At 39.2% G+C, this 27,497-nt stretch overlaps 1 protein-coding gene across 1 annotated transcript in view; it reads left to right on the top strand.

Annotated features, from left to right (window-relative positions):
* The window catches only part of PTPRO (protein tyrosine phosphatase receptor type O), a 151,849-nt gene that overhangs the window by 87,936 nt on the left and 36,416 nt on the right, over positions 1-27,497 (top strand). The window contains 8 exon segments of the mRNA XM_074168585.1: positions 8,522-8,680; positions 10,691-10,843; positions 12,480-12,926; positions 13,503-13,664; positions 16,386-16,585; positions 19,537-19,657; positions 22,153-22,346; positions 24,817-24,928. Coding sequence (XP_074024686.1) covers positions 8,522-8,680; positions 10,691-10,843; positions 12,480-12,926; positions 13,503-13,664; positions 16,386-16,585; positions 19,537-19,657; positions 22,153-22,346; positions 24,817-24,928 — 1,548 coding nt within the window.

Below are 27,497 nucleotides of genomic sequence, written 5' to 3'. Positions count from 1 at the left end.
TTAAACATACTGAAATAAGTGATGGATGAACCTCCTTTCCAGGTGTTCATCCTAAACTCGTTGAACAAGGAGTTCCAGAAATCTAGTAAAAGGCATTAGAAGTTTTGACTGACATTTCAGTGTAAACACTCCTGTTACGGGGTGAGGTATATTCTGTTTTAAATGCTGTAACAATGTTCCTTGATGACTAATATATTGAAGCAGTACCAAACATGGAAAGCAGATAGTAGCCACCATCTGTTTTTGCTGGTACAGCTAAAGGTTTTTGTGATGGAGACCATATTTGTAGTAGTCTGTCTCTTACTACCTGCAGGTACATTGATCCTGGGGGAGAGGTATGATTTTGTTTGCACTGTTATTATGCTAAACATCCCAGATTTCTGTGTGATTCCCGCCTTATTTCTTGCTCTGCTGTTGGTCTAGAACTGTTTCCATGTGCCAACCTGAAAACAATTTGTAGAATATAAAATGTTTTCTTCACCTGGAAGACAGATTCAAGAAAAGACAGGCCAGAAACTTATTTGGATGGGGCAAAACCAATTTCCAGACTTTTCTTTTTTTTTTTTCTAAATGGCACCTTAGAATCCATGAACAGTTTTAGTTGGCTTTCAGATGAGGAATGGTTATGATTTTGTGCACTTACGTTACTCTGTCAATGAGGAATGTCATCCACTGTAATAACATTCAAAGCATATTACAGTAGCCTCATATGTTACTGAGGTGCTTGAAATTTAGAAATAACCAGGTTTTGCATGGTGTATACATTCTTCAGCCTTCCCTTGTGTGCTCAAGTTCTGCCCTGATGAGGACAACTCTGAAGGGTTCCATGGGAAAAATATGGGGTTGGGTCTTTCATAAGGTATGTGTGCAAGAACATCTATGTGTAGCAGACATTTTAAGGGTTCACAGGCAGCCTGAATTTCCTTTTCTTTGACTGCTCTAACCTTGCAGACAAAGTAATAATTCTAATCCAATTTCCTATTTTATGGTTTGTTCGGTTTCTTAAAAGAAAAGAATGGAAGCATCAGGTGCCGTACACAAGTGAGAAAAAAAATGCCTCACCATGCATTTCCATTGGGTTTTGAACGCTGCACTTGCAGCCATGCAGCAGGGCTCACTGCTGTTTGATTTCCAGAACCCACGAAGGTCACTGGTAGCAGGGGAAGGTGTGATCCAAGATGGCAGATGGAGCACACACTCCTGTGCAGGGGATCTCTGGAGGAAGAAGGCAGCCAGTGTCAGTCAGCCTATCAAAGCCAGCCCCAGATTTCCCATTTCTGGCTCAGGGGGGTTTCCACAAGGTGTTCCCAAAAGAGCGTGAGGCTGAAGGCTTGAAGGGGCATAGCCCACGTCACTCTTGCTCCTCCAAGGCTTGACGGTGTCCTTTCCAACAGAAGGGAGCCCACCCCTTTTCACCACCTGTCTTCTAACGGTGCGCTGGCAGCATCTCAGGGGTTCCTGCTGTGGCCTCTGCTGCTCACCCTGACCTTGGAAGGACCAGTGATTTTGGCAGTCAGCCAGCGCTGCTTGAGGGACTCCGATAACAGCGAATTTCACTGGCTTTGTCTCAACAGAAAGTCAGCCTGGTTCATGGAAAAGAAAGGGCATTTTTGCAGGCAGCATTGAAGGATGCTGTACTGAGCACGAAAAGTATGTTGTAAATTGTCAGCTTCGCAGGGGAAAGGGCCCAGGCTCCTTCCTAGTATTTTCTGTTAATGCTAGCTCTCATGTAGCAGCTTCAGCTACTAACATAACTCATCTTTTTGGGCACAAGGCTACAGGAATGAAAGTAAATTTGGGATGAAAAGACAGTGTAGCAGGCTGGGCTTTTTAATGTATGTTCCGGTACAGTGCTTTTGGAAAGAGATCTTAAAAACTCACGTAGTGAGCATTGGGTTCTCCTGCAAAACTGCATTAGATGATAGTTGGTTTTCATTTTCTTATTTTGCTTTTTCCTTTTATTGGTATTGTCTACTACTTGTTTTACATCATTTCTGACTATTAATTAACTTGAATTTTTTGGCAGATAATAATTAGTATGAAATCATATTTTTCTTCATGCCATATGCTCTTTCTGCCTGTTTAACATCTTTAGTTTATGTCTTTGCATGGTTAAAATATAAGTGTCTAATTTATTCCATCAATATCTTACACATGAAAAAATTACATGTCGCAACTAGCTTCCAGGACCAAATTAATTCCTGCTCTAATTTCATTGGTATCAGGAGAGCTTTAGCAGTTGCAGATTGGCCCCATTCATTAGGCTGCCACAAGATAAATCAAGCAAGATAGCCAATGAAGCCAATGTGGTTATTCCCAAGGCTGTACTTCAATATTTCACAATAGTTTTCTGGGATCTCCTGATGTCTGCAAAGGAGTCAGTGCAGGGAGATGTGGTCTTTCAGTTTGGCCGTATACTAGAGATCTGAGTTTCGCACAGAGCAGTGTGTATCCAAGTTGTGCATGTCAAAACGAGAGCAAGGTCAATCAACGAGATTGCCTACTTAGAAATTCAGTGAGACTTGTGAAAGACCTCTTCTATCTGATGGTATATCTTGATGACATTTCCTTCTTCCTATTCACATCCCTCAGCGATGTGCGGCTTCTCAGCCTATTGACGAAAAAAAGGTATGTCTCTTCATGGGTTGAAACTTCATCCCAGTTAAGTCAGAGAACATTTTGTTTTACCCCTCACAGATTTCTGTCCATTAAAAAAAAAAAAAAAGATTCTTCAAGATAAAGATGATTTAAAAGCTAACAAAATATATATTTTATATATTATATATGCATATACAATTATATGTGTGTAAATATAAATACATATATGTGTTCATAAATATGTACATATAAAAATATAAAATATCTTAACATTATATAAATATACATATATGCATGTATGTATGCTACCACTTGTGACTTCTGTTGTTAATTTGGGCCTTCTCTACAAGACTGAATAGTTTATTTTCTGCCTGTCTCTGGAATCATTTCAGGGCTTTCTCATGTTAATCAAAACACCACCAGATATAGTTTCCTTGTTTAGGCTCTGTAGTCCAGGTTGTTGTAATGCGTAGTATGAGCAATATATCTCCTCAGAGCCCAAGGCTTTTGTCAGCTTGAGCACAACCCACATTCCTGCATTGCCTCCTGAGCTAGGACGTTAGAAGGACGAGATGAACAGGGCACGTTCAACTCTTAGATAGAAACCTGTAAAATAGAATTTGAGTGCAAAATAGCACTTTTTCTTCTGATTCTGTAGCAAAGCCAAGTTCAGCAAGTTGGGCTCAGTACTTCACTGAAGGAGAAAAGCTGAAACCCTGACCACTTGTTATAAAAGATCCCTGTGATGGTTTTCACAAAAATAAGTTTGTGAGTCTCACTGTCCTGGCCAGATTCCTGCGTGTGCAATTGTGTTGTGCCTATCAAAATGACCTTCCTTCCAGTTTTCAGTCTGGACAAGATTAGAAGGAGTTCTGCTATTTAACACAATTATTTCAAGCCTGTTTTCTTCTGCTCTTAGTGTTTTGGCTTTTCGAAGGGAGTGAAGTAACTCCAGAATTTATAGAATTAATTTAGTGCTTTGCAATATTTGAAAGAAAGTTCCACCTTATTACTAATTGTTTTTAAAGTTGTTTATGAGAAGAATAAAGAGCATGGATGTAAAATCAGTGACTGAAATTCTCACTCATTCTCCATTTTCCCAGCTTGAAGCTTTTTTTTTTTTTTTTTTCCCCAGGGTGATTCATAGCCATATAGCCTTTTTTTTTTTTTTAATTCACTGTCACTTTTTGTTGTGAAGGAAAAAATGTTTGTACATTTGAAGGAATGGGGAAAGCAGTACATTGCAAACCTATTGTGTGCTGTAGGAAAAATGTGTCTCTGCTGGGAATTGGAGAAATCAGGATCTCAGGATCTCTGAGGGTAATTAAGAGCAGCTTTACTTGACTTATTTTAGCTTGTGATTAGGAGTTTTGAGTAGTAAATGTCTCATTGTTTCAAAAGCCTATGATTCCTTACATAAATCACTGTAAAATATATTCCCTTTAGGGAGAGTTCTGCCTCCATGTCTTCTACAAAAAATATTCTCCTCAAGAGACCAGTGGGCCTGCTGCCTGGAACTCTGATCTCTTCAGCTCTCAGAAAGTAATTGGCATTAGACCTAGTTAATGCTCGGTTGTCGTTGTGCCAGATGCTGCAGGAAGTGATTCAGCAGGTCGAATCCTTTCCTCTGGCTCGTTAATGGATCAGAGCTGTTGAAGCTTCGGAGGTGTTTTGTTTTTTTTTTCCAATGAAATGTAAAACTTAAGCCCTTCTTGCTCCTCTTTCTTAAAGGATGACATGACACATCTTTAAAAAGGCTGGCTATCTGTGGCAGCCCTAATTTTGAAATGTAACTCAGAAAAACATCTAGGTCCATTAGTGCTCGGCTTTCCTCAGCAAACAAATCATGTTACTCCTTTTTAAGGTGAAAAAACCCTCCATCAGAATCAAAGAAACAAAAAGACCTGCAACCATATGAGTATTTTTTCCTGCCATAATTTCCATTGGAAGGCTGATTTAAAATGCTGACCTAAATCTTTTCCAGAACAACAGATACACTTTTGTTCTTGTGACAACATAATTTTTAAGTTGGTACTGTCTTTTTATTAGTCATGTTATGTGGGCATCTAGAAATCTCAGTATATAACATAATTGCTCAGATAACTACTTTAACTTACACTCCCCTTTCATAAGCAATTGCACATGGTATCCTCTATTACATGTCATAAAGTTGAACATTATGTTCCTAAAGTATTAAACAGCAGCTGTATAATCTCTAAAATGGTTGATTTTTAGCAAGAGATAAAATGATCCTTAAAGTTTATAGCATAATGGAAGCTTTACCCCGGCTATGACTTCCTCCCAGTAAGTATACAGATACGGAAATAGTGTCGTGCTGGGGAGAAAGTTACGTAGTTCACAACTTCTTCTCATGAATAAAGGGCAGTACCCACAGAAGTTAGGTCACTCCACTAATGGGGCTTCTTTTTTATAAAAGTCACAATATGAAGGCAAATCATGATTAATTTGGGTTTGAGTGCGAGAAGCAAGAGAGTCTATCTCAGTCCCATTTCAACCACCCACATATAATACTACATCTAAGCTACCACAGTAATCAGTCATTAATTGAATCTGTAGAGCGACCCGATCTCCAAATATTAAAACCAAATGGATTTTGACTGGAATATGGTACTTATTTTCAATGTACTTTTTTTTTTTTTTTTTTTCTGAATGGCAAACGTTAATGTGTCTGGCACAGACTGAATGCTTTAATGGAGGACTTAGCATTCAGAATTTTCTAGGGCATTTGAGGAAGAGGTTAGCAGTATTTATTCTGCTATCTTGATGTTTGTATAATGCAAGCTATGTGCTAAATGTGAAAGGCTGTGGAGTCCAGGAGAAACACAGAAGTTTCTCATAAACAGATACAATGGGAAAGCAGTTGCTATAGGAGCAGCAAATTCTGAGACACTAAGAAAAAAAGGCAAATCTAGGTCTTGATCCTGCAAGCTTGTCTATGTGCGTTTAATATAATCTGTGTCATGGTTCAGGCTAAAAATAAAGAGATTGTGCATGAAGAAGTGCCTTAAACATGCTGTTAGAGGGACGCTGAAATCCCCTAAGTCCCTTCTGTAATATGACTTCAGATGTCAATGTAGTGCAGAGCATTTATAAGGTTCTAAGATTTCTGAATTATTAGGTTACACTTTATTTAGGCTATTTCTTGAGAACAACTGTAATCTGTGAAAAGCTGGATCCTAAATACTGAAATCTGTAAAATTAAAAAGACCAGACTGTTTATGCTCTGAATTATAAATATAGGTAGTGAAGAGTGACATTTTGCATATTTTTTTAAGTTTAATAACCCTAGGAGCAGTTAGTAAGTGAAAAACAGAACATGATTTTTATCTGCTGAGTGTCCTTTTAATTTCACAGTGTGCAAATAGCTTTTGATGTGAAGATTTGGTGCCGAAGGAAGTAAGATAATGGAAGAATCTTTAAATTGCATTATATCACTCATGCTACTCTGCTAACATCAGCCATGAGCAAGGAGAGGATAGTAAGTGGAAGATAACAACAAGAAAGAGTCTGTGGTGATTACCGCTTAATTCAATTATTGGTTAATTAAATCAAAGCATCAGGAGGAAAAATCATTTGGATTAAAAATGAATATAACTTCCATCCTTTATTTGATTTGTTGTAGGAAGGAATAAATGGGGTAATTTAATCACTGACATAAGAAAGTTTCAGTAATTCTTGCAGAAATAAGGAGACCTCAGATGTGAATGAGATAGCAGAAGAAAGCCTAGGGCACACCCGCTAACATGAAAGATGACTGCATGTAAGAGTTGTGCTACTTAGAGGTTGTTAATGTCATTTAAACTACTATTGTGTGCTATGTGAGCTGTGATATGAACTCTCTGGTCATGTGGATAGTCAGATCAACTATTTATTTCAGAATAAGTGATGAGAAAAGCCTCAGCAGAAAGAAGAGGGTAGGCTTTGTTTCCTGTGATCTGCCTTACTCCTATCTATTTCTAGGCTATCACGAATTGTCAGCAAAATTTTCACAGATTGCATCACAGAAATACCTGTTGGTATCTGTGAGATTGGGAGTTTCTATTTGTAAGTGGTTATCATACAAATATATTGATATTTACCTGAAGCTAATGAAGCGTCTTTGCCAAGAGAAATAGTTTAATAATCCCACAACATTGCATTCCCATGCTCTGACAAAGTTAAAAATGACAACACAGCTTCTGCTTAAGACTTGGGGAGAGTTTCTGTTTGCTGGCTTTTGTTCTTAGTTGTTTTTCCTTCTCCTTACATCTGGAAACTTAGTACTGTGATGAAAATACTGTGCCGTTAATTGGGATTTAATTTTGGGGTCTACCGCAGCAGAACTTTGAACTCAAATGTGTCCTCTAAGGCCATGTGAATGAACAGCCTGAATTTTTCAATCTGTTCCCTAAAGTACGAGGGAACTAAATCAACGTGATAAAACTTACAAGGATGTAGGCAGAATTACTGAGGGTGTTGTTCGTTAACTACCTCTATTAAAAAATGTTAGTATGACAAATTTCAACTAGCACTGTAACCTTGTTTTGAGTATCTGCTTGGTGCTCTTAACCGGTGCATAGTTGGGTTGCCATAATTTTTTTCTTGCTGAGGAGAGCATCAAGCAAAAGGCTAAATGTTTATGGTTTCGTTTTGGGTTTTGGTTTGGGTTTTTTTTGGTGGATAAAGGAGTCTGAATAAAACTGTGACTTTCTTATTAGCAACAATAGTATCTCAAGGGTGGGTTGAAGGAGGAGGAAGCCAGACTCTTTTCAGTGGTTCCCAGTGACAGGACAAGGGGCAACGGGCACAAGTTGGAACATAGGAGGTTCCACTCGAATATGAGGAAGAATTTCTTCACGGTGAGGGTGCCAGAGCCCTGGAACAGGCTGCCCAGGGAGGTTGTGGAGTCCCCTTCTTTGGAGATTTTCAAGACCCGCCTGGATGCAGTCCTGAGTAGCATTCTCTAAGCAATCCTGCTTCAGCAGGGGAGTTGGACTAGATGATCTATATGGTCCCTTCCAACTCTAAAAAAATTCAGTGAAATTCAGTGAAAACAATCCAGACTCACAGCTACAGTGAATTGACACGGCTTTCCTTAGTCAATGGAACTGTACTGGTCTACTACATCACAGGACACAGGCTACTTTTCTTACTTTTGATAGCCAACCTGGCTCAGCGTTCAGAGCACTAAGTTCTGTGCTTACCTCCTTTCCCTGCTCTGGTAACCCTGCTCTACAGGTTACCAGACCCTGTACAGTCTGGTAAACCACCTTACTTCTCCGTACCTCAGTTCTTCAACTGTAAAATAATGGTAATGTTACTGCTATATTTTGTAGAAGTTTGGTGTGGATAAATTCGTTGAAGACGTTGGCCCCTCAGATATTGTAGGAACGGGAACTGTATAATTACCCACGAAGCAAAGAAATGAATATATATCAAAATAGAAAAATCTTCATTCGGGTAGCTTCCTTTGGCCCTTACACTGATAAACTCCTCAGCTAGTCTTAAAAGTTTAGATTTATGGCAAAGTTATGAGCAATTGCAAGTGTTTTGTTGTGTTTGGGCACTTTTACATGACTGGCAAGCATTAAAGATGAAAGTCTTTCTGAGGTGATGACTGTGAGTGTTTAAATAATAACTGCTATTTCAACCTGATTTTCTATGGCAAATAAGGAATTTTGTCTGTTGAAGTGTGTCAATATAAATTGTTTTGTGAGGGAACACACAGATCTTGGCTTTGACAATGTTCTGAGTAGCATTGTCCCAGACATCTGTGAAGCCCCAGACACCACCTGATAGATTTAAGAGTGCCTGTGCCATACCTAGCAAAACCATTTGTTCTTTGCTGCTGTATATATGTGAAGGACTCAGTTTGCCTATTAATGTGTTCCTTTCTTCCTTTTTTTCCTTGTATATCCTTTAGAACCCCTTCCTGTGAGCAGTGTTTCTATCTATGATTACAAACCATCTCCAGAAACAGGAGTGTTGTTTGAAATTCAGTACCCAGAGAAGTACAATGTTTTTACCAGGGTAAATATAAGCTATTGGGAAGGAAAAGACTACCGAACAATGCTGTACAAAGGTAGGAGGAAACTATTCCACTAAAACTTAATGCTAACTCTGCTGGAAATGTTTTAAACAGTGGTCCTAGGTGTGGTTTTGGCATGAATTAGTTATAATGATTAATATTTCTGGTAATGCGTCTGTTTATATAGTAACTTTTATATCATAAAGTATGGGATAGGTCTTTGAATTGAGCTAGTGGTTCACTTTGGATTTAAACCTGTTTCCCATCCTAGTTCTAGTGATTGCTTCCTTTCTTTTGGATTTTAGAGGGAGACCAGGCGGCCTGGATTTTTTTAATCAGCTCTGAAGTCAGCATGGGAAGAGATCCCCAATTTTTGGTGCTTCCAAAGAAGCATGTACATTAAAATCCCCAAAACTTTCCACCTTTTTTTTTTTTTATCTTCCCTGCTGCTGTACAATCCAAAACAAAAGAAAAGGAAAAAGGAAATAAACCCAAAACTCAGTAGGAAGGACAGAGATACATTTTTACTATCTAGATATGCTTCTTGAAATCCCTGGATGACATTCTGTGTCAATTGAAAGCATTAAAAATATTCCCAGTCCCTTCCCTCTGGCAAAAGTTTCCTCCTTGGTGAATAGCTGACAGGAGAGCTCTGGGATGGCCCAGAGCTGGGAAGCCCATTCAATATATATGATTCCTGGTGCAGGATTTAAACCTGGTAGTTCTGTATCACCATACAGTGACACAATGCTAATAGTACTGGGCTGTGTAGTACTGTGTATTACTGTAGCTTTCAGTATTGTCCCTGAGCTAATGAACCCTGCTGCATATTATAAATTTCATTTTTCTTAAAACAATGTAATCAAAGGCAATCAATCTGACAATCTAGACAGTCAGTCTAAACAATTTAAACAACCTATCTAATCATCTAAACAATCTAAGGGCAAATTTTGCTTTCTTTTTCATTTGTTTAAAACTGAACTCGCTTTTGCCCTGCAATATACCTTAAGCATAGCATTTATTTTAAAGATGTAAATGGGACTCTCCTGTGGAAAACATCCTAAGAGGCGAGAAAGGCACCTGCATACTCTGCAGGCCCTGAAACCCCAATGATTTAACATTGCAGAGTGGCATTAAAATGCCTGTGGGCGTTGAACTGAGGCACTGAACTAAGGCTCCCAATGTAGAAGTCTGGTCACTGTAAACTCACTCTAAAGTCAGCAGAGGGAGATAAGCACCTGCAGAAGGAGGTCAGAAAAATTTGGAGTCTCTTTGCTTCAGTACAGAGTGGGGCTAGAAATCACATTTTTCGATGCTGTGAAGTGCCAAAGTTAGGCAGGGTAATTCTGGATCATAGCACAAAATATAGGTGACCTCTTTCCAGAGAACAAAAGGGATACCAGCAGTGATTTTTATCTTCTACAGCTAATACATGGTTCCAGGGGCTGCAACGCTGCAGCTGCTGATTAGTAAAAAAAATCAACCTGAATTAAGAGATTCAGTAATCAAGTCGCACGCTCCTTCCCCTAGCCAAATAGCCCCAAGCAGCTTTTCTTCAGCACGCACATGTAGTGTTTGTGGATGTGAGCTCAGCCCTCAGTTCTGCAGCCTGCACTCAGTTCCATGGTGGATGGCCCTTTCAGCATCTACCCCCCTCCCCAACCCTATGCTTCAGTCAGCAAAAGACCAAGGAGGCTTTTGCGTGCAGCAGTTAAACTGCAGAAACTGCCAGATGCTCTTTGAGATATTCAGCGTCACACGGAACAGGTTGCCAGATTCAGTTCCCTTTCCTGTGAAAAGTGGTTCATGTTTCTTGTGCTGGGCTTTTTATTTTTTTTATTATTTTTTTTTTCCTCTTTTGTAGCAAAGTGGCTTTGACAGCCAGAAAAAAATGTTGGGAAACTGAATTATTAGAATTTCATGTCTTATTCCAAGCTGAGCAATGTTTAAACATCTGAAACACTGCCGGTTCAGCACATACAGTTGCATTATCAGAAAGTGAACATTTGATGTATTTTCCTCTTTTTTTTTTTCTTTCTTCTTTTCTTTTTAAACCTTCTGCAGATTTCTTTAAAGGTAAAACCGTTTTCAATCACTGGCTACCAGGTATATGCTACAGTAACATTACATTTCAGTTGGTATCAGAAGCAACCTTCAACAAAAGCACGCTGGTGGAGTACAGTGGGGTCCAGCACGAGCCCAAACAGCACAGAACAGGTGAAGAAAATGATTGCGTACCATTTGCTCCAAGTCTGTCTGTCTGCTTTCCCTTCTGCCATGGGGAGAGGATTGATCCCACAGAGAGGAAGGTCTGTGTGGGAACAGTCCTGGGAGCTGCTCCTGGCCCAGGAGCACGGGAGGAGGATGCTGTGGCTAGTACAGAGGGTTATGTGTACAGTGCAAAGGGAAATTTGCATGACTGTTTCTGTTATAAAGTTTGCTTCTTAGGAAATCAATTCTGATTCTCCTGAGATATCCTAGGCCTTGTGCTGAGAATTAATTTTTAAACCACCAGAATAGCCGCGCTGAGCATACTGTTAATCTATCTATATTGGTCTGTCTCCTTGCGCAGTGAATCATAGCTAAACTGTTGGAGAAGGCCTTCCTCATCGTGCAGTCTTCTGTCACAGAGAAGAAGAATGTCGTATTTGTCCTACTTGGCGGCCAGTTTATGGCCTGAAGCATGAACTTTTAATTTCCAAGACAGCAATGTTGCAAAGGCTCAAAGTTACATTTGTTCAGGGTCCAGAACTAATTTAATTTGGTCCTGGGGTTGTGCCTAAAACTTGCCTTTTAATCTGTCTGACAATGGACATTTTCCAGGGTCCGAAGTGAAATGAACCAGTGGTAAAATCAAAAGGCCAAATCTTCAGATGAATACACTGGTGTTGGTCCATTTCCTTGGACAGAGCAAAGCCAACTGGTGCCAGCTGAGTTCTGTCCTGAGGATCCTAAATATAGTTACTGAGATATTGAACCATAAGAATGCAACCAACAGGGTCACGTTTTTTCTTTCCTGCTGCCCTCCCATCCCTCATTCTTCACATAAACTGCAACAAAATTGTAGTATCTGGTTTTGTATTACTGGCCATGGCTGGGACAGGGAAGGTGAGCAAATTAGTGTGTTGTAAGGAGCCAGCTTAAAAGGTGCCAGTCAGAATTGTTTGCAGAGGCTACTCATACTTGTTGTGTGTAAGGGCAGACAGACAAGCGATTACAGTGATGCAGACAAAATGCTGGGTGTTCACCTCCTGTCATAAGTTGAAGTAACTTCTTTGCATGCCAGAATTTTGTCTTCTGGAGACCCAAGTCTTAACATTAAGCTTTCACAAATATTAAAATTTAAACTGATGTTTAATGCTTGTGAAAAAGTGGATGCTAAAAGCATATGAAAAGCCCTACAGCAACGTGAAGATCATACTTTTTAAATATGAGCTATGCCGTATATTAGTTCTGCGTATATTTTTCAATTCATTTTTACAGAAGTATTTTTTCCCTGATCAAAATCTTTCCAGAAGACATAGTAAAATAAATTAATATCCACTCTTACAGGAGTAGCCTTGCTGCTGTAAAAGCATTGAAGTCTGATTTACTGTGGCTTCACATATACTTTTCTTCCTGGTATTCTTGAGTCATAATTCTTCTGTGAATTTACTCTCATCTTGATCCCACTAGAGAATCACTGCTGCTATAAGTGTATGTAAGAGAAGGGAGAACCTTAAAAGAACAAGTTATTTCAAATTATCCATAGATGCACTGTTTTTCTGCAAACAGTGTTTCTCTGAGGAATTAACACATCATAAAGATTCACAGAACATACCTATTAAAAGACTAACCCTTGCTTCTCTTTTAGTTCCTTACCCACCTCGAAACATTTCTGTTCAGATTGTACCAATCAACAGAAACAACTGGGAAGAGCACAGTGGGAATTTTGCAGAAGAATCCTTCATAGGACCACAAGAAATCATAAGGAAAGAAAAACATAGCCGTTTTTCTGACAACCCACCTGATGTTCCAGTTGTGAACACATCTGTGGCCTGGCCAGATTACCGCTATAACAGCACTGAGTATGAAACCACATCACAGCCGTACTGGTGGTCTAACGAAGCTGAGTTGTCAGAGGGCGAAGAGGAGTTTGTCAATGCAGTTTCCAGTGATTACGAGGCCAATGAAGTCAACGCATCTGGAAAACTCAAGCCAGAGCCCCCCTCCTTCCTTCCTGTACAGATGGTGCTGACCTGGTTACCACCAAAGCCTCCTACTGCATTTGATGGTTTCTATATCAATATTGAAAGGGAAGGTAAAACAGAGCCTTATACTCTTCTCATAGCGCTTTTTCTGTAATTCCATTGATGCGTAGTCTCCTCTACAAATTATTAATTACCTAGTACTGTGCTTCAGCAGGCTTTGTTAGATCTCCTGTAGTTCTCGAGAACTTTCTTGTATTGAACAGCATCTAGTTCTGGCTGGGCTTTATTTCCTGAAAAGCAGTTTTCATAAGCCTTCCCACACTGAGGGCAAATACTTTTTTTTGCAGAATAAGAAGGCAATAGATAGAAAACTGGAAGCTCCTTTTCTTCCATGCCATGCTGTTTTTCACTTGCACAGTCATGGCAAGCTTATTTTATCATCCCTGTTACTGAATCAAAATTTGTCCTGGGTTTATTGTTCCTCTACACCTATACTGCAACCTTAGTCATTAATTACTCTTGTGCTGATGCTGAGAAGTAAAACTACCCACATAAATCCAGTCCTTTTGGATACATTTTAATCCCACAGCAGGAACAGTATTAGCATTTCTGATATAAATCATTTTCTCGGTGGCTGGAGCCTTTCAAACTTCAATTAATCCACACTTTTTTTTCTCCTGATTTAGAGAACTCCACGGAATTTTTGACAGTAAGTGAGGACACTCACAAATTTGTTGCTGAACTGAAAGAACCAGGAAAATATAAGTTGTCTGTAACAACTTTTAGCTCTTCTGGCTCTTGTGAAGTTCGTGGAAGTCAATCAGCAAAAACGCTTAGCTTTTACATCAGTAAGTATCTCAACAAATCTGACTTTGTCTCCCAGACCAATATAACTATAACGTACGGAGTTTGACCACTGTGATAGCTATGGCATCTGCTGCAGGATCAGACAAGTCCAGTCTTCTGGAATTCCCTGTGTCGGAGAAGGAAATATAGTGCAAATAGATTATAACCTGCCTGGATGGGCCTTCATTGTACCATCCGGGCAGAGCTAAGAACTGAAAGCAGGTGAGGTATTTGATAGAGTGATTGCCCAGTGCTCAGAAGTGGCTCACTGCAACAGGTTCCCCTCTTACATCTTTCAAAAAGAGGATTTAATTCCGAGAATTCAATTGGTCGTTATAGAGATTCTTGAAAACATTTAACTTTCTTACCCTGGAGGCTGTATGTACCGGGTTAGGGATGAAGGGCATCTCAGACTGAGAGTGTGGGAATTGCGCAATTAAACACTGAACTCTGAAATTACATGGTCTCTGAGAGAACACAGGGCGAATTACAGTAGATGAAATAGTTCAGCCTGCTAAATTCAGAGGAGAAAAAGTAATTTATTATTTCCCTGTAGAATCCCAGGGTTTCTTAGCTGAAGATTTAGTAAAAGACAAAAAAATAATACACTAGTGTGTAAACTAATATCATGACTGACAATTAGATCAGCAAGTGAGACACGTGTTGGTGAATTCAGATTATTATCCTTCTGGTCATCTTTGTACCTTTTTCTACAAAAGGAAATAGATACAGCCTACAAATTCCCTAATAGGGGAATACTTGCAGCACAACACGATTTTACATGTGGGAGGATAGTGTCTCCCCCAAGTCATGAATGCTGCAACAAGACAACGTAGCTAAGGCTGGCAGAAATATTCATAGTAAAAGGAAAGGTACTCAAGTACTTAAGTCCATTACTAACAAAAATTGTGTCTTTAGTAGCTCGTAACATTTACAAATATTAACTATTTAGGCTTAAATTCGTCATAATGCTGACTGCATGTAACTGAATTCCACTATCACTCCTATGTTTTTAACAATTTTATAGTTGAAAGAAACGTTACATGGAAAACAAAGAGAAAAGAGGAAACAGCACATGAGAGAAAGGGTCTCTGCTGTTTAATTTCACTGTCTTCCGGTTTTATTTAGGAATAGTTATTAGACAGCTCCATTATATGGAAAGCATTAAAGTATATGTAAGTATACAAGTATATGAAATAAATTATGTAGCATTGCTATTAGTACCAAATATTATTCCATTTTACAAGGTGTGACTTATTTCCATTAAGCAATATGCAATACAGTGTCCTCCATGAAGTCTACTAACTGGGGGCAGAGACCGGAGAAAACGTTAATCCAAAGTATACGTATAGTGCTAGATTAAGGATGAACTTGAATCTCATTGGGTATAAAAGATTAAGGTGTTACAGGAATGTAACAAATATTTTCATTTTACATGTAACATGTGAAGATATTTGGGGATTTGGGTTTTGTCTGTTAGTTTTGCATCCTTTTTGAACCCCATGAGGATTCTTGGCAGTTGTCTTATTCATTCTGACAAATGCAAGATCCTTAGTATTTTAGATAAATTTTTATATGCATTTCTGGCAGTGTGCCAAATTTGAGATGTGCACAAGTACTCTTAAGGTGGAATTGTTTTTCCATTTCTCTTTATAAGTCTAATCAAGTAGGCTTTTTATGTGGGGACTACAACTTTGGGCCGTGACATGAAGTAGATCAGTTCCCTTAATGCCGATGCTGAAAAAATTTCTGAATTGTAAGACCTACACAGACATCTGCTGGCTCCAGAGACAAATCTAATGATCTAATTCCTCTTTTTACCTGAGTAGGTGTGGGTCTGCTGTTATGAATAAATTTTGCTCACAGCTTCAGCCTTATCTTATCCTTGTGGCATTTGGTCAGTGAATCATCCTGTCAAATTACTGGCTTGTATTACACAATATTTTTATTGCACCCAGGTAGCATCCTGGAATGTCAAATATTATAGGCTGATCTTACACCAAATTCTTGCTCTGGCATTTGTTTTATTTTCTGAATACACTTAAAACCCTATTAGAATTGTGTGGAGGAAAGGGATGTTAAGGAGAGAGCTGTCACAAGTGTCACTTAAAAAGTTGTAAGAAAAGCTGACAGTTTTCATGCAGTCTGGAATTTTGATCAAGTCTAGCTGAAGTTATTTTCCAAATTTTTATTTTATCTATGCTTAAACCTGTGTTCTCTACTAAGTGCTTCACAAAGCCTGATGGAGAATGAGATTCTTCACTATGGTAACCGCGGTGAACTTGATCTTCACACTTCAAGGCTGTAGTACACTTAGAGGGTAGGTTAGTGTGTGGAGAGGAGAAAAAATTGTGTGCTTGTCCTTTAATATTTGTCAATGATCTGTAGATTATTGGATGTCACCTCTTTTAAACATTCCCTTGGAGAAAATCTGATACTGCTGGGCGGTTTCTGGTGAGCAATAGAGAATACTGCAATCTGAATTTTCGAACAGTGAAGTTTCTCTCATCATCTCCTTCTCTGCTACAGGTGAAATGGCACCGGCCACAGGCTGTTTCCCCCCAGAGGCTGCCATCTTCGCTGCCGGAGGGCTGTGGAGATGGATGGCTGTCAGCCCAGCCTCTTTTACCAGTACTAAATAGTCCCGTGAAAGAATGTTTTAACATCAGTGCCTCAAATGCATAGACTGACATGTTGAAATGTGCTTTTGGGACATGTCCCAGGCCCCACAGGTGAATGGATAGAAGAGCTCACTGAAAAACCCCAGCACGTGACTGTGACGGTGCTAAGCTCCACTACTGCCCTGACATCCTGGACGGCATCACAAGAGAGTGGTGGCAATGGCACCATCGTGTCCGTGGTCTCCCTGACCTGTCAGAAGCAAAAGGAAAGTCAAAGGCTTGAAAAGCACTACTGCACTGAGGTAGGTGCTGGAAGCCGGAGCCTTTTCAAACACAGGGTGAAAAAAATTGCTAATCACCTTGCCGTTTGGGATTGTCATGCCCGAGAGGCCTATCAGGCTCAGGAAAGCAAAGCGCAGAGGTAGGCCCTGCTCCCTTCTGCAATCTAAAGGGACATAGCCGATTCAGAGCAGAGAGAAGAGCACAGCATTCAGGAAAGAAAATGTAGAGTAAACCACAGCAGTGTTAAAATCGTATTTCTGTTCCTCTGTTCAAGCTTGTGAGTTATGTTGTACCCTTTGAGACATTTTTGTGGCTGTTGTGGTTTAACCCCAGCTGGCAGCAAGGACCACACAGCTGCTCACTCAATTCTCCCCTTTCCCCCCGCAAGAAGGGTGGGGAGAAGAGGGAGAAAGGAGGGGAAAGGGGAAAAAAAAACTACCTCATGGTTTGAGATAAAGACAATTTAATAGAACAATAATGGGATACAAAAATAACAACAACAATAATAATAATAACAGCGATAATGGTAAAAGAATATACAAAATAAAGTAACACAACACAAGTAACTCTCACCGCCCGGTGATTGGTTGCCCAGCCCATCTCATGCAGCGATTGTGGATTCCTGTCCTCTGGCCAACCGCCATTTATATACTGATGGCGTCTATGGTATGGAATATTTGGTTGGCAAGCTTCTATGGGAAGCTGAAAAAAGTCCTTGACTAATATAAACAACACCTGACAACAAGTAAAACAATATATATTGTCAACATTCCTTTCATACCAAATCTGAAACACAGCAGCCACCAGAAAGGAAATTAACTCTATCCCAGCTGAAACCAGTACAATGGCAGTAGGCAAAATGGTGCCATATCATAATAACACTTAGGTATATGCTGTAATACACTTATATTAAGCAAAGTACTCACATGCATGACTGTCATCAAACTTGCATAAATTCTTTATTAGATTTCCTACGTATGAATACAGAACCTGACTAAACTTTCTGGAAGTTTAGAGGTGATCGGAAGTCAGCTTTTCTTTTCATCCATCAAAAAAGCTGTCAGCACTGGGAAGTAAATAATAATCCAGACCGCCTGTGATTTGGATGGGCAATAATTCTGTAGGGCTGCCATATGGGACACGTATATTATGATCAATAATCCTGAACCCCCAAATAGGACAGCTTTCTGTTACTTGAAACCCTTAGTGAGTGCAACCCCATGTTAGATCCTGTGGCTATGATGGATCAGTGGCATGCGGCTTCAATTATAAAGATGTTTTAGCCCACATCTCAGTTACCTTACCGAGATGTTGATAAGGCCATTTTCTGAGCAGTGCCACAATTTCTGTCTGGCTCCCTAAGTGTGTGTGATGGAGAAGTCTGCAAATGACTGCAGTGCTGCCCTGCTGCACCCTCAGCTTGTCCATGGGAATGGAAGGAGACCACTAACACTCCCAGTAAATCTTCATCCCCTTCAAATTTGTGATTAGCCCTGCAAGCTAATTAATACAGGGAGTCTGCATCCTTTAAAAATGTCTTTTAAAACCAATCTTTGTCAAAATGTTTTGGGTTTCATTCCAAGACTCTCCATGAACTTAAATGTTTGCAAATGTCTTTAGTTGACAATTTGAGAATTGTTTTTCAGAATCAGGTTGTAATCTCCTTGAGTTATTTTCCTTTCATTTATTAAAAGTGCAGTCATTACATCAGGAAGCAAAACAATACGGTGTGCGATTATAAACCAGAGGTAGCAAGTATACACATATATGATTAAAGGAAATAATACAAAATTCATCTACAATATTAAAAACAAGTGCTTAAAGCTAATCTGTGAATAAACAAGTTATCTGTAAAAGTAAATGTGTGTTTATTGCAAGTAGGAAGAAGGGGCTAAATTATTTTTCTTTTTCTCATTACAAATATTCGCACCAGCTCTAATCAAATTTTATCAGCCTGTTATACCTGGAATTATTACTGTTTGTTGGTTTGAATTCTCCTTGACAAACTGAAAAGGGCAAAATTCAGTGCAAAGTTGTCTCCATTTCTACCATTGTGGGTGATTTGAAAGTGATTTAGCTTTCCAAAGCAGCTGTTAAAGACAAATTCCCTTCCTCACTAAATCTGTGCTAGCACTGATGAAGTCATGTGAATTGCAATAAAACGCCAGTGCAGAGGTGGCTGTGATACAGACTTTGGAAAGGTTGCAAAGAAAATATTAGTAGGAAATATCAGCCTGCAGTTCTAGAAGGGGGTGCATGAAGTCCTTTCCTCAAAGCTGTTTTGTGCATTTGCTGTTAACTGGCTCTTCAGGAGATAAGACTTTTCCTATTGAATCAGACCAGGAATCACCTGGTCAGGCATTCTGCCTCCTGCTCTGACCGATACCTCGTGTGCCACAGCAGCAATTTTAATGGTGATGTTTCGAGCTGAAAAGAAAAATCACAAGGTCCCTTAGTGAGGTTTTGCAGTGCTATGCGGGAGAGGTGAAAGAGTAATTCCTCTCTGATTTCACCATGCAGCCACTTAACACTTGCATTCAGAAGACAGCTTTCCCATAACACTGCCTTCAGCTCACATAGCTCCAGGTGAATCAGATGGCTTTTATTAAAAACACACTAAGTACTCTAACTAAGTACTCACACTAATACTCTAAGTACTCTAACTAATATCACCTCAATATGAATATTGTAGCCTGAATATTTCAATAAACTTTGACAGTAAGAGAGAGTGGGTCTGCAGTGTGACAGCTGACCTTGCACAGTGAAGCAAGTGTGATTCTCTGAGTCAGACCATTTGTCAAGCCTTTCACAGTTTTGCCATTTTGGGCTTAATGAATGGAGTTTTGCCTTCTGATGCCTCTGTCTTCGGAATCATGCCTTTTGTAAATGGACTACTTCGTATACAGTCTCAATCTTTTAATTAACCAAGTAAATACCTCATATCTGATGTATTTCCCCCCCCTGCTATTAGGTGAATTCAAGTAGCAGCCTCATTGAAAATCTTGTTCCTGGTGCCCAGTACCAAGTTGTGGTTTACTTACGGAAAGGACCATTGGTTGGACCGCCTTCTGATCCTGTTACATTTTCCATTGGTAAACCCTGCATCTGCTGTTTGCTATGTGTTTTGGTTTGGTTTGTTTTTAAATATGTGTAGTGTATTCACTAAGCCCTAGAGCCCATGAAGGAGAACAAATTTGTCATGTTGGTTATTTCAAACGTAATGAATGCTTATTGAGAATATTTTTCTTGCATTGTCTATCCCATTACTGAGGTGGGTAAAATACTCCTTCAGTGGAAGATAGATATTTCACATTTAAATGTTATTATTACTAAACCTAACTAGAGAGCAATTATGGCCAGGCTTCACACACACAGGGCCCTGTGGAAAGAACCATGTTCACCCTCGGACACCTGAATATATGATTATCTGTAGCGGAGCTCATCGTCTATGTCATTTAGGGTGGGAGTCACTTCACTTAGGTGGAGCCAGCCTGAGCTGCGGGTGGTCTGTGATGCATGGAGAGAAGTGGGTGATTCCTACATGTGATTTATTCCCACTATCTCATGAAGTCTGTGGGACTGCTGTTAAGACATTTGTTGCAAATGTGCTTTGTGAAGGCTGTGATGTGGCCCAGTCTGAAGGCCACAGTGCTAAGAGTCAGGAGAGCTGGCTTATCTCCTATGGTACTACATGACCATCACCACTTTCAGTTGTGCATGCCTTGATTTTCTTGAATTTAACAGTGGATCTTGATGTTCTCTGCTTTGAGATGTGAGGATTTGAGGATAAGAAGAACCCTCTAAGACTGAGAGTAACATTTTCAAGAAAATAGTTTTATGGCCACCAGGCAGAGCTGCTGCCTATAATCTGGAATTCCACCAGGCTCCTAAATAAAAAGTCACTTAGGATAGAATTCACTATCTTTTAGTAGTATCATTTATTTTGTTAAGGTTACCATTTTAACAAAAAGTATGAAGAAGGGAATGGGCAAAGAGAAAGAGATTCAGTGTATAGAGTTACACTTACAGAGAAATATTTAGCCTGAATCACCCAGCTCTTTTGACAAATAGTCTACTTTGTGGGAGAGCAGGTGACTGAAAGCTAGAGATCTTCAAAAGTTTTCATTCTGCTTCCTCTCTGTGATGTAGGGAAGAAAGTGAAACAGAAAAAAGCAGTTAACCTGTTTAGAATTGAATCCTTAAATGAAAGCAAATATGTGGACTAGTGAATATGGTGAGAGCCCTTTCATTCTAGGCAATCTCCTTATATATTTTCATAAAATGGGCCTGAATAAAAATTTGAAAAGAGAGTATGGTATATTTCAGTAAAGGAAAAATAGTAAGCAAATATATCTACATACTTTATTATTAAAATTTCTATCATTTGACAATTTTTATGAATGCTTTTGATTTTATTTCACACTGTAGTTACTTCAGAAATCTGCAACATTCTATTTTCACTTGAGAAAGTAAAATCGTATATTCCCAAAGTAAATAAGTTCCTACATTTTCTCCACTTTTTTGTGGCCTCACAACCATGAAAGGTTCTTACTAAACTCAAAATGTCAATCAGTTTCTAAACAAAATATCTCATAGGTTTCTTATTATAAAAGGAATGTTTTTATGGAGTAAAACACCAGTTGTTTGAGTTTTCAGTTCTTATATCAGGATAGTTAATTTGATATTAAGATAGTAGAACTGCAAAACAAACTGTTCTGTGAAATTATCAGTGGTGGTTAATGATGAATGAAACTGAAATAAGATTAAAAACACTTGTGAAAGTTTTCAATTCTCCCCATACTTATCCTAAGCCTCACTTTCTCTGGGTGAGTACTAACACTTTAGAGAAAGCAAAGCAAAGATGTGGTAAATGATTTATGAAAGGAAAGGTAATTGTGTTAACATGGGCTGAAGTAATTTGGGTGCTGGTCTCGGCTCTGACCCAGCATGCAATAGCTGGGGCTCTGCAGCCCTTGCAAATGTTAGCAAAGAACTTATTTAAGTAGCCTCAGTTAAGTCATGAAGAATAATTGCTTTCCACACAAGTAAAGGTTGCAGAGGTTGACCCTTATGTGACATTTTTCAAATCATTTGACTTCTCTTTCTCAGTGTCATCATCTGTGAGGCAAGAATAGCAATACATGACAGAACCTTCAGGTTCCCCAGGGAAGGAGGGATAGACATAAAAACTGTTCTTTCTCATACCCTTTATCTTTCAAAGTGTTATGACTTTTGAATCTTTTGTTTTTGAGCAACTTGAAATATCTCCTAAACAACCTGATTTTTAAAGCAGAGTTGAACCATCCATTTTTGAAAAATCAAGCCCTGTACTTTATCTCAAGCTAAGCAGCCAACACCAAGTAGCCTCTAGCCATCTCTGGAAAAGTAGACGTAATGAACTGGAGAACAAATCCTGAAAATTGGTATTCCACTACTTCTTACAAGGAAGTTGTTGGGATTTAAAGTCAGGAACAAACCAGAAATAGAACTTCTACCAGAAGTAGAACTTGCTTAAGGAAAGGTATTGTTCTAAAATAAAGTGTAACTGATAACGCACACATTACTAACCACAGTTTCTGGTTTATAGTGCCCACTGGAATAAAGGATCTGACGCTTTACCCTCTGGGACCTACTGCTGTGGTTTTGAGCTGGAACAGACCCTTCCTTGGGGTGTTCAGGAAATATGTTGTAGAAATGTTTTACTTCAACCCATCAACGATGACCTCTGAGTGGACAACCTACTATGAAATAGCAGCAACTATCTCTTTAACTGCCTCCGTGGTAAAGTGACCATTTACTGATTATTGCTTTCCCATGCCTGTGTGGCCCTGGCACCTTGTGACCTTTCTTTGCCCAGTGTTTCCCTCATGAATATGTGTATATGCCTTTAAGTTTGACACGTTTTTCCAGGCAAAGCAGAGAAAATGGCCAGGATGCTAGAGGCATTTTCTGTTCTAAAGTAAGGGGAAGCCAGCTGAACCATGCTAAATTTTAAGCAGAGTGATGAGTTAGGAGATGAGTCTCTTCTTTGTTCACAAATGGGTATGTTCAGCAAGTCCAGAGGCAGCTTCAGTTTGTGGGTCAGTTTGTCAGTCAAGGCTTTAAAAAACTCCATCATCTCCTCCGGGGGAGTAGTCCAAAGCCTTATCTACATAATTAATATTGATAATATGGATTTGGGGCTTGCGGGCTAGTCTTGCAGTGTGCCATCTTAGGAAGGCTTAGCTGCAGAGATGCTCTTGTGAAAATAGCCATCATGTTTCTGAAGTTACGAAGACTTATGCCAGGATTTCAGCTAGGTGGAGACCGGTCTCTAGAAGAGCACACACATACATATACACACACACGTCTTTGCGAGATTGGGTATTCAGCAGAAATAAAGTGAAATTTTCCTCTTCCTTCCCATGTATTCCTAGAGGTGAACAGATTTTATTCAGACTTCACCATAGCACAAGACAGCAAGCAGTTTTAGCTGAAATTAGTTGTTTAGAAAGTTACGAGTATGCAAAAAGGATAGCAATAACTTTTGCTGCTTGTGAGATCCATAGTGATTTACTGTAATTGATTTGCATAATACCATTTGTGGAGTCATTTTGGCTACAGTGTCTTAACTGTAATTGGGTACGTGACTGTAAATCTAGCACATAAATCTCCAGGGAAATTAAAAACAAAAATAACTTACCAAATGAGTAATTAATATCTTGTAATCATGACTCAGCACGATTAGATTAAAACCTGAGTGATCCGAGTCATCTTAGAAATAATGCCATCTTCCAGAGTTAATGTGGTCCATTAGAATATTAGACGATATTTTCCCTTACTGTTGCAAATCCTGTTCAAGTTGGAATTCCTTTGTCTGAATTTCTCTGATATACAACAGTGCTATATCGCAGCTAAAGTGAGCTTTTCTTAGAGAATAATTTTAAAGGGTAAACCTGAATTAGAAGAAGAGTGTCTCCCTGCTCTTGTGTCATGGCATTTAACATACAGGTAGGTATTGGTGAATTTTTGTTCAGGTTCTCTAGCCGTGCTCCAGAATCCTACCATGTCCAACAAATTTTCCAATGATCTAGTGACATCTCTGAGTGCTGCATTCTGGAGCAACAGTGTCAAGCCCAGTGAGGAGGCAGGGGAATCAAAAATCAAGCTATCTCACAGCTTAGACCAAAAATTATATCCTGAAGCGTTACCACTTGTTGAGAACTTTTGGAACTGAATTTGCTCTTTCACTCTGCTTAGTTTATTTGTTCATTTTGTGCTCTGCATCTTATTTTAAAATTCTCAAAACTATGTTGGTATTGTCAATATTACACAAGGGTCATGTCAGAAGAAGTCCAAGCAGCTTCAATGTTTTAGTGTTAATTGGATATAGCTTTTTCTAAAAAGCATAAAGAGAATAGTCCACAACCTTATATTTGGATTGCCTTGTAGTTTCTGGAAAAGAAAAGGCCACTGCAAACAGCAGAGATCTGTAAAAATAGCAATTTCTAATTTGTCAAAAATTTTCATTATTTCTAATTTGCTTTTATTTTTAATTTTAAAAATATCATGAGGCTTTTCATTTAAACATAAAATTAAATATTTGAAATGTTTTGTGCTGTCAATGGAATTATTTGAATTTTAACTTACATGTTACATATGATATTATAATATAAAACATATTGCATGTTATACTTAATTTATATCTCATTTGTATTTATAGGTACAATTTATGTCTCATAATTCTTTTATATTTCATTCATATTTCATTTATAATCAGTGATAATAGAAAGTGAAATACAGTTTTGAAATTGGAAAAAAAAAGTCTTTTGAAGTGACAATATCTGAGCCAAAACCACTTTCTAATTTATTCTCAAAACCTATTTAATCAAAACAGAAAATCCTACATTTTCCAATCAAATATTCTGCCTTCATCAAATTAGAATTTTGTGATGGAAGATTGCTCTGTGAGAATCGTTCTCACTGCCCTGGAAACCAATGTGAGGTTCCTTGTGGTGGGTAGGACCTGGGACCATGTGCATGTGGATAACCAGCAGAGCCGTCTCAACCGTGTTCTCTCCCACTGCACAGAGTTTTGAATAAATTTCAAATGCCAAATTACAGAGAATTTCACTGGAGCAAGGAGTGAGAGCTCAGTAAAATGGTCCTATATGTGGGCACTAGGTTTATAATTATTATCGTGTTTTACAAGTCCCATCTCATGCCGCTAACTTTTCTTCTGAACTGCTCTTTGTCTTTTATCATTTTATAGAGAATAGCTAACCTGCTGCCTGCATGGTATTACAATTTCCGGGTCACCATGGTGACTTGGGGGGACCCAGAGCTGAGCTGCTGTGACAGCTCCACCATCAGCTTCATAACAGGTAAGCAGCCATCTGAAAAGACTGTGAAAATACTCCCAGGAGCTGAGGTCCTGGGAAAGTCTGGCTTGGATGTTGTGTTTCACCTGCAGGTACTTGCAAGTTAGGGTATTTAACAGCTAAGCTTTGTGTTGTATTTTTTTTTTAGGAAAGTTCTGAGGACTGCTTTAAATTAATACGTATAATTTTTCCTGTGCAAAGCACAGTGTTTGATTACTCCGTTCCAGTCCTTCGTCAGCTGACTACAGGGTTCCAGTGAGGGCCAGTGTATGTTTTAGATATTGGGAAGTTAATGGGTGAATAGTAATCTGAATTCTTAGGTTTGCTAATATTATGGAACATTTTTCCCTATATTTGCAATGTTTCCAAATACCTTCCCCTCCCTTTCGCCCCTCCCAGTGATCCACAGGCCAGACCATGGCTGCACCATAGCTAAAGTGGAGCAGAGTTCTGCACTCTTGGGCAGACGGGCAGGTAGCATGGCCGGTAGCATATTGTTCTCATCCTCCAGCTTTGCCTTTTCTGCTGTATGTTTTTTGCTTGCCCGCTTCCAGTTGGGTCCAGCTTTGCGTTTAACACACTCCGTTGTCTGTTGTCATACACTTTGGGTTCAAACCTTCAATGTGTCAAACAGATTAGCCCGAGAGGGAACAACATATCAGAGCTCCTGTTAGTGTCTTGCCACGTGTTCCTGGCATCCAGGCTAGTTAAGTCAAAGTTCCCTATTGAATCATTTTGGTTTTATGCAGCACTGTTTAGTTCACCTTGCAGAAGGTGATCGAAAGCAGTAAATAATTCAGAAGCATTGTGAGAGGAAATAAAGTATGACTCGCTCTTCTTTTCCAGCTGTAGAAATCAAATTATGAGGAAAATCAGCCTTCAAGGTCCCAGCTACTCCCTCCAAAGCAGATACTAGCCTAACCCCAGATTTAATTTTAGGTGAGAGGCTAAAAAGATGTAACTGAGGAAGGAATGGAATCAGACCCATTTTCAATGATGGATTAATATAGTGCCTGTGCTTGACAGAGGCTACAACAGAAAAATTATCAGTGGATTAAGTCTGGGCTCCACTGAAGCCTGCAGAAACCCTTCCATCCTGAGATATCTGATCCCAAACTACACTATTGACAAATTCTGGCACTTCTCCAGTGTATCAGAAACTCATAGCACCCACCAGGGCCCCGTGAAGGGTCTCCAATGGTATTCGTTGTCCTTTGTCATCAATCAACTTTCCTGTAGCACTGTAAGGAAGCAATTTTCCAGCTGGTTGGTTGCTGTATGAAGGGAGAAATGTCTTTTCCAACTGATTAGGGTACCAGGTTCAGCATTTTAGAGCAGAAATGTTCCAGTGGGGCCCTTGCACTTCAATATTGTGTTTCCAGAAACCTGCAGCAGAAATGAGGGAGATTAAGGTTGTTCTAAAATACAAGCCATAATCAGGATCATTCTGGATCTCTCTGTATGGTGAAAGTAAAGACTGTTACTGCTATTGGATGAAAAATCAATCAACTCCTTAACTAGTAGATGTAGACAAAATCAGAAACGGATTATTCTTTTAGATGATGTCATCCATTTATGACTGGCAAAACCTCTCTTCATAAAGGTCACCTGGTCTTAAGTGAAAATATCCAGAAAATATCCAACTGGAAAGGTGTACCAATGCTTAATTCCTCGTATTATCAAGGGTTTATCATTTGCTTCTGATTTGAATTTTTCTTGGTTTAATATACAGTCCATAATTCTTGTTACACTTTTCTCTTATTGATTGAAGAGACACAAAGCTTTTTTTCCCCTTCTATACAGAATTTAGTTTCACTCTTTTCTGTTAATAAATTCCTTCCATTGAACTCTTCAAGTGCTCTCACTGCAAGGTGTTTTGTCATGTTACTTTTTTTCCCCACTCTGCTTCTCTAATTATTACTGTCTTTACCAAAGTATGTGAACACTGAAAATGTAATACCAGCCTGCTGAATACTGCTACAGAGGCAAAATCAGCTCCCTATTCAATGCTCTCCTGTTTGTGCATCTAGATGATTGCATTTACTATGGCATTGCACTGGAGGTCTGTGTTGATTTACTTCTATTCTGTGGCTTCTAACAGAATTTATCATTTGGGAAGTGTTGTCTGCATGCCTTTTTCCTAAAGACTCAACTTTGCATCTGGTACTTTGGAATAGATTTTGTTTGAGCAGGCCCAGCGTAGGGGCCAATAATTCAAATCACAGCCGTGTCCAAATCCTCCGCTCTTCTGCCAATAGCCATGTTACTTGGTTCGTCAGCGGTGCTTTTACTTTCAGAGTACTAATGAAAATGTTGAATCGCAGTGAGCCAGATCACAGCGTTTTAAGGGAAGAGGGATTCTTTCCTAACAAAGAAATCTGATTTGATCAAATTACAAGCGGTTTTCGATAGATGGTCACCATTGAATGTGAGCATTAAGTAGGCTCCTGTCCTCTGATTGCCTTATTACTTGCAATCTCTTCAGTTTTGTCCGGGCACCGCTAACTTGAGAGAAAGTGCCATGCCAGTTTTTCACATCTGCAGGTTTGATATGTTTGTCCCCAGTAGGTGC

The sequence above is a fragment of the Numenius arquata genome, chromosome 2, assembly GCF_964106895.1.
Source record: "Numenius arquata chromosome 2, bNumArq3.hap1.1, whole genome shotgun sequence".
NCBI lineage: Eukaryota > Metazoa > Chordata > Aves > Charadriiformes > Scolopacidae > Numenius > Numenius arquata.
Note: the sequence above shows the minus strand (reverse complement) of the source record. Positions and strands in the feature narration are given on the sequence as shown.